Source organism: Pangasianodon hypophthalmus, chromosome 22, assembly GCF_027358585.1.
Source record: "Pangasianodon hypophthalmus isolate fPanHyp1 chromosome 22, fPanHyp1.pri, whole genome shotgun sequence".
Taxonomy (NCBI): Eukaryota; Metazoa; Chordata; class Actinopteri; order Siluriformes; family Pangasiidae; genus Pangasianodon; species Pangasianodon hypophthalmus.
In genome coordinates this window covers 5,560,502-5,572,510 of record NC_069731.1, presented here as the reverse complement: position 1 = coordinate 5,572,510, position 12,009 = coordinate 5,560,502, and the positions used below count along the sequence as shown (strand labels likewise).

At 38.8% G+C, this 12,009-nt stretch overlaps 1 protein-coding gene across 5 annotated transcripts in view; it reads right to left on the bottom strand.

Annotated features, from left to right (window-relative positions):
• Positions 1-5,998, bottom strand: part of rundc3b (RUN domain containing 3b) — a 35,427-nt gene extending 29,429 nt beyond the window's left edge. For 2 of the 5 annotated variants that reach the window (XM_026923887.3, XM_026923890.3), the window contains exon 1: positions 5,569-5,989. In XM_026923887.3, the coding sequence (XP_026779688.2) occupies positions 5,569-5,663 (95 nt within the window). In that variant the 5' untranslated portion in view covers positions 5,664-5,989. Of the gene's footprint in view, positions 1-5,568 lie in introns of all 5 variants that reach the window. The other 3 variants (XM_026923889.3, XM_053228129.1, XM_026923888.3) reach the window with 3 other exon arrangements.
• Between the last annotated feature and the right edge of the window lie 6,011 nt (positions 5,999-12,009).

The window sequence follows — 12,009 nt, the reverse complement described above, 5'->3', positions numbered from 1 at the left end:
TGCCCTGGAGTCGCAGTGGAGCCAGAGCAGCATCTACACACTTGGTGAAGGTGTGGGGTGAGAGTGCAAGACCGAAGGGAAGAACCCGATATTGGTAAGCTCTGCCCCCAAAAGCAAACCTCAGATACCTCCTGTGCTGAGGAAGAATGGAAATATGGAAGTCAAGTCAAGTCAAGTCAAGTGGAGTTTATTGTCATTTCAGCCATATACAAGTACACAGTGAAACGAAACAACGTTTCTCCAGGACCAAGGTGCCACATAAGACAACACAGAACAACACAGAACTACGGGGACTACATAAATTAAACGTAAAGTGCACAAGTGCAAATATGTGCAGACAGCACAAGACAGAACAGACAGTACATAACTATGACGCCGACCAGTACACAGTCCTGTTGAAAGTGATAAAGTGACAGTAGTGCAAATATTACAGCTGAGGTAGTGTAAACACTGTTTACGCGTCTTTCAGATCTATCTTGACAAACCAGTCCTCGGACCTGATTTGAGACACAACCTGTTTGAGCGTGAGCATGAGTCTCATAACTGAGCGGTTCAGCAGACGCAGATCTAAAATAGGACGCAACCCTCCATCTTTTTTCGGTACAATGAAGTACCGGCTGTAGAACCCGGACTCTCTGTCGAGAGGAGGGACCACCTCGATGGCCTCCTTCCTCAAGAGAGTATGTACTTCTTGATCCATGACCAGAGCCTGCTCGGGGGCCACCAGAGTGGGAAAAACCCCATTGAATAAAGGAGGATGAGACCCGAACTGGATCTTGTAGCCTTTTTCTACAGTACGCAGGACCCATTGAGACATTTGGCAGAAGCTTCCACACTGCCAGAAAGTCTACCAAGGGAATCAGTCTCTCGAGACTGACCTCTGGCGTATTTAGAGTGGCTAGATCGGTGCCCTGAAGCGGACGACCAGCAGGGAATAGCCGATTTAGCTGTTCTAGAGACCTCGTTGGAGGTAGCGAGCCCCCCAGAACCGCTACGTTTCCGGGCGGGAACTGGGAGAAGCGCTCGCTGGAGACCGCTGTGCCCTGAAGCACTGGGGGTGGCAGGGTTGACAAAACGATCTCCCGAGGGCACTGAGGAGAGACAGGCACCGTACGCCCTCCTCAAAGAGCGCCCTCCGGACAACAGCGAAAGCCGAACACAATGTGGGCAATCAGCTCCCTCAAGAGCTGAACGACTGTACTCCACTCCCAAACAAGCCACACACAGACTGTGAGTATCCCCACCCGTAATGAAACGCACAGTCTAAAAGACTGCTTGTCAAGGCTTCTTTTCGCCATATTATATATATATATAAAGACAGACAACAATAAATCAGACAAACACACATAGAGCGCTTACTGAACAACAGAAGCTAGCGCCGGCTCCACCGCATGCGTTTTTATACTTCCGGGTCTCTACGTCATCCCTCCGGTGACGTCACGCAATTCCGTTGGACGGATTACACATGTGATTCAGAGCGTGGCAACGCAGAGGCGTTCCCAAAGCGTTGTTAAAATGCTCCATCTTTTTTGATCGTACACATAAGAGTAATACCTCGTTTGAATCTGTAAAGGTTCTATTTTTATTTGTGTACACTCACAATATCAACAAATCATTGTGCTTTTGTAAAATAAAGAAAATATACAGGGTGTGCTTTCAGCCGTCTCAGTCTCCGCGCATATCCGTTTAAAACGCGTCACTAAAATGAACCGAATCGTCAAGTTTATGTAATCCATATGAAAAAGAGGTACAGTCTTTCCGTCTCACTTCATTATCTAATAATGACCTGAGGCGGGATACAACCACCCGCTATTCACAGGGAAAATAGTTCAGTGATTGACGTACAAGGCACACGCCCCCCGCGGACAATGCCATAAAAATATCAAGTTTCCACATAGTTTATTTCTTTGACTTTCCTACGCGTTTGGAAGATGGCACGCTATTCAGGCGAGGAAGCTTTTCAGATGATTTTGGACAGTGAGGAAGAATGTACCTTTTCCTCAGAAAAAGATTGTGACTCCGACGACGAACGGTTGCATTTTGAAGAGCGAATTGATCCATCTGAGGATTTTCCTGCAAGTTGTTATGATGAGTAAGTCCTATATAATTCCTATTCTGATAATATAAAAGAGGACCGAAGACATGGTGCTATATTTTATAGTATATTTTATTATTAATTTATTAATTAATTTTATTTTTACTTTTTACCATCCCACAAAAATGTTTTACTACTGTAACAGATCCATGAAGGTTTGTCTTTGTAACTTTTTGTTTAGTTGTAGATCTTTATTCTCGGATTGATATCAAATTATAAAGAAGCAGATTGTCAGACAGTGTCTCAGTATTTGATTTGTATTTGCTCCATTTTACTGAATAAACCATTTTAGTGAATAAACCTATATGAAGTTGGTGCTGTTAAAACAATATGAAAAAGACATTTAAAATTCACTCACAAAATTAACTTTTTATTGATGTATGACATACAAATGAACCACTTCACAAGATTTCTTTGGTTGTAAAGCTGTTTCTTTACTCTTTGGCTAACCAAAACCCACCCAGGTTTGCAGCAGACTATTTTCTTTTTCTGGTGGACCAAACTCCAGCCAAGACTCAGCCAAAAAAGCCATTTCAGCCTAATGCTGTTTCACACAAGACTGTGAAAAAAAACTGCGCCAGAATTAAACCAGAAGGGCCTAAAGTAAGCCAGACCTCACCCAGATTTTGTTGCTATCTGGGATAGTTTTGGCTAGCTTTTGGCATTTCACATACCTGACTGAAAGGCTCATGATGCAGCTCATTAGGCGGGTCTTTGTCTTCTCAGGTGTGAACCACAGCATTATGCATGATCATTCACGCCTCCTCGCATATGGACTTTCTATACTATTCTATAATTAATATATTGTTTTCTCTGAATGAGTGACCAGGATGATTTTCACATCATTTTGAAGCAAAAACTCTAGGCTACAAGATCCAGTTCTCAAACGTCTTGGGGACAAATGTTTTGAATGAGTTTTATGGCCTTATTTCAGTAACTTTTTTTTGTTGTTTTTTCAATAACCACACATAACTGTTATTTTCTCCAAAATACAAACTTGTACATATATGCTGCACACATATTATTGTAGCCCAGTTTGTGCTGATTACAGTGTAATCAGACTTTAGACATTTATATTTTTATAAGCAAATGAAAAATGCACAAATATCACGGCGCGTCAAAACTTCTCCAGGGCCCCGAAACACCCTCAGACCCCAGAGATCATTCTGGCACGCGCACACACACACACACACGGACACACACGGACACACACGGACACACACGGACACACACACTTAAAGTGCCACTACTACATTCATATATAGATATACACATGCAGGTTTTTCGGTTTATATGCACTATATTTAATTTAATTTCTTCTTCCAATATACACTACAAATGTAACCAAATACAAATAAATTATTCGGAATGAACAGATAATGTGCTCTAAACGAATACCAGTACGAATACGAATAGAGGGCACACTATTCCTTTTTTTGTTTTGTTTGTTTTAAGAAAGCTAGCCAGAAAGGTTCATTAGGCATCTGGCTGAAACTAAAGGTGTGCAACAACACAACAGGAAAAACAGCATGGGTGTGAGTGAGCTGTCAGATATTAAGACCACGGGAAAAGGAAAGACTACATTCATTACGTAAATGTGAACAATGCATTTACAAGGTTCATTCATTCATCCTTAGTAACTGCCTGGTCAGGGTCACTGTGGTTAAACTGTGGTCTCTTGAATTGGGCTACAAGTTTGTCAAAGGAGCATGTCCAGACCGGTTCGAGCTGCTAGGAAGGTAAACTAATGCAACATAACTCTTTCCAGCCGTGGTGAGCAGAAAAGCATCTCAGCACTTTCAACACGTTGAACCTTGCAGAAGACCACATTAGTTTCTACTCCTGTCAGCAAAGCACAGAATCTGAGGCAAGAGTGGGCACAGGTTCACCAAAACCATCAACCAAAAGACAGCTGGCTCACCAACCAAAATCAGGTGAGGACTGGAAAAAAGACCAGGCAACATTTGTCCAGTTTCAGTGAACCTGTGCCCACTGTAGCTTCAGATTCCTGTTCTTGGATGGTGGGTGTATATGACAGCACATCCATTTAATACCACAACAATTTGCCAATGATAACATCACATCATCTTCATTTTTTGGAAAGTAAAACAAAACATTGTGGGAAAAGAAAACAATCTCAACATTTCTAGTTAAGACCAATTATGAACTTTCCAGTGTTTACAAAGGGCACAGTGGGAGGGGTCACATTTAATTTCAGGAAGAAAAAAAGAAAAAAACAAAAACAGCTCCCGGTTTAGGCTTCACCAACTTTGGGTTTAAATCCAAATACAGATACAAATATCGGGACCTCTAAATAAATACAAATAAAAATAGTGTCACTGCAGGACATTCCTACTCTTAATGTGTTTTGTGTTGTTGCTGTAATGATAGGGTCAGTTTCATTGGCTTTTCCACAGTCTCATTAATTGCCCCTTGGGAATAAATACCACTCTCACCACTTAATTTAATTCTAATTATACACCTGCTACACACATAATAGGTCTATTTGCTGGTGCAAATTTAACAAATAAGTAAATAAATAGATAAATGGGTAAATAAATAAATGACTGAATCGTCTATAATTATACTCTTCAATGATTTGGTGTTTAAAAAAAATAACAAAAATATAGATATAATCCTAAGCAGCATGAAATACAGAAATCAGCTTCTGTCACCAGGCTAATTTGCATAAAAATGACGTGATGCGAGTGTACCGCCATGGTTGCCAGATTGATCCTTACTCCACCTTATTGAACTGCATTTGTTTGGAAAGTGAGGGAGGAAAATGTGCTCGATTATTATTATTTTTTTAATCCTATAATTATTACGGATTAACTAATACAAATATAGTCAATTTTCATAAATTGCACCGCTTAATTATGTAACTACTTCCCTTCACTGAAGCATTCATCAAATATGTCAAGTCTTATTCAGTTATGTTTATAGGAATGCAAATATTGCCTTTTTTATTAAAAGCTTGAGCATGAAATGAAGATTTTTTAAATGGCATATAGGACTGCACACATTGCCACTCCTGATATAACAGCCTGGCTCGGATGGATTTTTACGGCAGAGTGAAAACACTCAATCTGGCAACTTGATCTGACTGTTTCTGCGTGCAGCACGCGTTTTACACACTTCCACTGATCTTGCCTTTACAAAGCAAAATGCTGATTCAGTGGCTGGGGTTTATATCACAAAAAAGCGTAGAAGGGGGAAAAAACAGTCACAACTAAATGCAAAGATATTAAAATAAACAGTTGCATTAATCCAGGCTGCTGCAGAGTAAAAGAAGTTTAATGTAGAGAGATGAAGTAAGAATTTCCGGGTGAAAGAATTTAATAGTAAGCAGTTTAAATCAGGTGCAACCAGTTTGAACAATGGAAAGATATGCATTGTGCAGTTTCTGGTGTAAAGCCGCATAATGATGATTAATCTCCGGTGTAATGAAAGCGCACGCGCTCATCTCGTACCTGCACACGGTGATTAAATTCCTCCTCTCCACGACTCCGTTCCTCGCGGCGGCTTTCTTCCGAGCCCCGTTAAACCCCAGGCTCGGGGATGCCATGCCCGCTTCCTGTGCAGTCCTGAGATCTGTGTGTCTATCTGTCTGTCTGTCTGTCTGTCCCACCTTTGCTTTTATGCCCTGTCCTCCTCACGAGGCCCCGCGGTTCGATCACGGAGGCGTGCTGCAGAAGCAGAAGGGAAGGATTTACCTCGGCTGCGTCCCAATCTCACATCACTGTAGCCTACTAAGCAGCGCGTGCAAATACTACGCTACATATGGTAACTATGGTAACCTGTATTTGACGTATTATTTGGACGTACTATGCGTTAGGGTAGTGCGCGCGCAGATTGGGACGCAGCCCTCGCCTTCACCAGTCACGTGCGCACCGTTACTACAGTGGACATGAAGGAAGGGAGTTCCCATTCACTGAAGATCTGTCTTTCTTTCTCTCCAATAATGATGCCTTTTCAATTCTGATTAAAAAACACATTAAAATTTGCTTTACATTCGTATGGGCTCTTTATCTTTTGTCGTTTTAAGATTCCCTTTTTTACTTTCTAATTAGCAAGGTTCTCTCCCATTAACCCAAGACAACACAATTTAACCTTTTTTTTTTTTAATATAAAAAAAAAATCTTAACTTCATTTCACCTGCATCCATCCATCCATCCATTCCCTGTACCGCTTATCCTACACAGCCTGGAGCGTATCCCTGGGGACTCAAGGCACAAGGCTGGGGACACCCTGGAGAGGGTGCCAACCCATCGCAGGGCACAATCACACACACACACACATACTCATTCACACACTATGGACAATTTGGAAACGCCAATCAGCCTACAGTGCATGTCCTTGGACTGGGGGAGGAAACCGGAGTACCCGGAGGAAAACCCTGAAGGGCGGGAGAGCATGCAAGCTCTGCGCATACAGGGCGGGGGAGAGATCACCTCTATAAGTAATACAGGATTACAGGAAATTACAGGAAAATATTACAGGAAAAATGCATAGTGTGATACATTACCACTTTATTTGCCTATACACTCATTTATTTGCCTATACACTCACCGTCCACTTCATTAGGAGTGGCAGTTCTGTGGGCGGAAATGCCCGAATGAGAGAAGTCAAAGGAGCATGTCCAGACCGGTTCGAGCTGCTAGGAAGGTAAACTAACGCAACATAACTCTTTCCAGCCATGGTGAGCAGAAAAGCATCTCGGCACTTTCAACACGTTGAACCTTGCAGAAGACCACATTAGTTTCTACTCCTGTCAGCAAAGCACAGAATCTGAGGCAAGAGTGGGCACAGGTTCACCAAAACCATCAACCAAAAGACAGCTGGCTCACCAACCAAAATCAGGTGAGGACTGGAAAAAAGACCAGGCAACATTTGTCCAGTTTCAGTGAACCTGTGCCCACTGTAGCTTCAGATTCTTGTTCTTGGATGGTGGGTGTATATGACAGCACATCCATTTAATACCACAACAATTTGCCAATGATAACATCACATCATCTTCAGTAACTGCTTTATCCTGATCAGAGTCCCAAGCGTCCATCACTGGGCGTGAGCCGGGAATACACCTCATTTTTATTTTTTGAAGAATAATATCTGTTTATTGTTACATTTATTGTTGTGGAATGTCCGGGAAACAAGTTAGTTCCTGTTATATTTTTATACATTGTATTCAGAAGGTAAGACTTGGTTATTCGACAGGAAAAGAAGCTTCCTGTTTGATAACAACTAGAGCACAGTTTTGGAGTCTTGGAGCACAGTTTGCCAGTTTTCCTACTCAAACACACTGGAGTACTGGATTGATTTGTCGGATTTGTTGAACTCATTTGAATCAGGCATGTTTGAGCAGGAAAATGACTAAAGATAAAAAATGATCTTGCCCAAAGAACTGGAGTTCTTCACCGCTGAACCACACAGAGGAGTAACTACTTACATTTCACTCTTCATTTACATTTCACCAAACCACCACAGTGGCTCAATCACATAATTTTGGCCTGCGGAGGTCACAAGCACTGAGAATAGCTACTTCAGACAAAGAGAGTTGTTATGTATGGATTATTTACAAATCTGCAAACACTAGTGATGATGTGATATTCTGAGTTTAAAACTTGAGGACATTATTTAGTTACTATTTTTATTTAGTTTTGTTTTTTAACAGAATTTTTAAAAAAACACCCACCCACACACCCACACACTCACACACACACACACACACACACACACATATATATATATATATATATAGTATATATACTGCAATTTATTCTGCACAACACTGGTATCAAAATGATTGACAATTAATATTTAGTGAAGCCTCCCCTGGAGAAAATAACAGCACTGAGCGTCTTCCTGTAATGTCTAAAGGTTAAAAAAAAAAACTTTGTTTATATATATATATATATATATATATATATATATATATATATATATATATATATATATATATATATATATACATATATATGTTAACATTTATTCTTTTGGGTGCCAATAATTTCACCAAATGTGTTTTTAAGAGAAATATGACATTGATTTTGGTTGGTTTAAAAAAAAAAACCTAGTTTCTCCAATTTTCTGAGTGAAAGTATGAGGGAAAATTTGAATTTATCCTGCACAACACTCAAAATTATTCAAAATTATTTACATCCCTACAATTAATATTTAGTGAAGCCTCCCCCAGAGAGAATAACAGCACTGAGCCTCTTCCTGTAATGTCTAAAGGTTAAAAAAAGAAAAAAGAAGCAAAAAACTTTGTTAAAATTCTATACATGTATATATATATATATATATATATATATATATATATATATATATATATATATATATATATATATATATATATATAAGAAGATACTTTGCTTACATTTATTCTTTTGGGTGCTAATAATTTCACCAAATTATTTGTTTTTAGGAGAAATATGACATTGATTTCAGTTAGTGAGAAAAAAAAGATAAGTAGTTTCTCCAATTATCTGTGTGAAAATATGAGTGAAAATTTGAATGGTGGTGTAAATGGTTTAGTATATGCAACTAAATCATTCTCCTGAAGGGTGTCATTAATTCTGTTGTAATAATTCTTGACTGTATAACACTTTAAAGATGTTGTTTATGTTCATGTTCATCATTATTTCATCAACTGGTCAAGACTACATTTAGAAGGAAAAAATATTTTCTGCACATGGCTTTATATGTATTTATAAAATTGTGCCTTTCATCTATTTGACTATTTTTCAAAAGAAAATGGAGTCTGCACTAACTAAACCAGCAAACCTGCACGGAGGTTTACTTGCCTGATGATCTACTTGACTTCTGCTGCTTAGAGAATAAATAAAGAAGTGGTAGCTCAGTGGTTAGGGCTTTGGGCTACTGGAGGTTTGAGCTCAAATCCCAGCATTGCCAAGGTACCACAGCTGCGTCCTTGAGCAAGACCCTTAATCATCAACTGCTCAGTGTATCCTGTCTAAACTATAAGTTGCTTTTGGACAAATGTGTCAGCAAAATGTGAAGAACAAATGTAAATGATGGTCTTGGCAATGTTTTGCCCTCTTAGACAGAGCACTGGATGTGTGGACAAAAGCTCTTACTCATGCTCTTACTCATGCTTTTTAACAATGCCTGCGAAGAGATTGTTTATATCATCATCTTTCTTGTAGTGGCCCCTGGTGGCTGTCAGAAGTAAGACTTTCCAAAAGGAAAAAAAATAAAATAATAAAAAAATTTACATGAACAGCATGTAAAACTAATTGACCTAACTTTCAAACTAACTAACTAACTAACTAACTAACTTACATTTAGCACAATAGAGATCTCAATTAAAGAAAACTATACACAGTGAAATAGCCTTGGTCTGTGTGTATCATTGCACTGAACTAGGTATGCTGTGAAACAATTCAGTTCACTTCAATTTGTGTAGCACTTTTAACAATGTCACAAAAAGATCCCTGATGAGCAAGTCAGAGGTGAGGGTGGCAAGGAAAAGCTCCCTGAGACAACATGAGTAGGAAACCTTGAGGAGACTCAGAGGGGAGCTCATCCTCTTCTGGGGGAAACCGGATAGTGGAATTATAAATAGTTTCATTATAGAAGAGTAGAAGAGGCAAAGGCGAACAGTACAGTGTGTTGAAAAGATGTTCAGTATCTTTCATGGGATGAGATGAGCAAAGGACAGTCTTAGGTACAAACCTACAGTTTCCAGGTGCGATTATCCACTGAAAAAAGGATGAGACTTGTGGAGAACTTGTGGAGATCTTTAGGGTATCTATGTGGGACCATCCGCAGCAGCAGAAAATCGCTATAGTGATGTTGTGTGCCTTTGCTTATTACAAAAAAAATTATGGAGGAGTGATAGATAATATAATAGATAGGTGCAGAACATGATTTGTCACATCTCTGTGTTTATTGATTTGGGTTTGAAATCTGATGCTGGGTATGAGTGCTGAGACAGATACTGACCTGAAAGCCCTGAAAGTGGTATCAGATATTTTCTGATTCAATCTCTTGGTGAATCCTATTCTGTGAAGATGTGTGTGATATAGGTAGACACGACACAACATGTATCCTGTGACATAAACGAAGGACACAGGTTGACTTAAAGCACATCACCATCATGACTAATATTTTACATATTTGATCACTTTTGGTTATTAAGAGGAAGTCTTAAACATCGGATGTCTGTGCCTTCTTTTTGAACTGAAGCCAAATCAGAGTGTGTATGTTTGTGTGTGTACTTTTATATGTGCTGGTTTACAGTAAAAGAAAAGAAAAATGTAAAATGTGGTTATAATTCCTGAAATTTACTCCAAGCTGCTAAATAGATATCAGAGTATCTGTTAGAACAAATACATCAGCTCTGTATAATCACTTTATCTAAACAGTTATATAATGACATCATAAAGTGACATCATATCCTGGTTTGGATGTGAAACCTGCACCATAATCACATTTGTGCTGACTCATTCACTGTATGACAGTGAAATGATAACCCAAGATGTTAAGATGTTAGGATCTGATACAACCGAAAAGAGAGGGCAATAAAGAGGGAAAGCAATAGACAGAGATCCTTTATGGTGCGGAACATATCAGTTAGATAGTTAGATATACTAAACAGATTCTGTAATTGATTAACTATTATACTGTATGCCCCACTGTACTACTTTATTTTATATATTTGTTTGTACTACTTTATTTTATATATTTGTTTGTACTACTTTATTTTATATATTTGTTTTAAAAAATGACAACGAATTGAATATAGATACAGTCTAGTCATATTAATAATTAACAACTTTATATGGAGGCTCACCTTTGCCAGAAATTTGGCTTTATTATGATTTCAGTACAATTACACCTCAGTATAACAAGTATAACAAGTAAGTTTTATTATGTTTATATAACAAGCAATAGAATGACCTTGGTGCTCCCTCCATAGCAGGACCTATACATGTACAAAAAAACAATGACCATGTTGCAAAGCACATATTATTCATATCATTCATTATATTATACACTTTATATATAAATTCTGATTTTTTTAGTGTGAAATACAAAATAGTTTGACACATAACTCAACCATATTTATTATTTTACATGATTTATAGCTATAATATTTTATATTTACTGTTTTCAGAAGTAAATCTCTCTGTATTTTCTGTTCATATATGACAACAGGGAAGATTCCACACACAAACACAAACATCATCATCATCATCACATTGTCACCACAATATGAAGGACACTTGCTGTTTTTTCATATGAAAAGCACTTTGCTTGCTTAAGTAACTTTTGTAGTACGATACGGCCTATTTCTATAGAAATGCTGTGTACTTCACTTAACTTTTACTCCATCTACAGCAGTTGCTTAAATGCTTAAATACAGTTCAGTGTGTGTGTATGGGATATACTGTATGTTTGAATAGGAACACCTGTACCTCTACACATCCATGCAATTATACAAGCAGCCACTCATGAGGCAGCAGCACAGTGGATAAAATCATACATATACAGGTCAAGAGCATCAGTTAATGTTCACATGAAACATCAGAATGGGGAAAAATGTGATATCAGTGACTTTGACAGTGGTGTGGTTGTTGGTGCCAGATGGGCTGCTTTGAGTATTTCAGAAACTGCTGATCAAGTGAGATTCTCACACATAACGGTCTCTAAAGTTTACACAGAATGGTGCGAAAAACAAAAAAACATCCAGTGAGCGGCAGTTCTTGTTGATGAGAGAGGTCAGAAGAGAATGGCCAGACTGGTTTGAGCTGACAGGAAGGCTAGAGTAACTCGATTAACCACTCTTTGCAACCGTGGTGTGCAGAAAAGCATCTCAGAAAGCACAACACGTCAAACCACGAGGCACATAGGCCACAACAGCAGAGGAGCACATCAGGTACCACTCC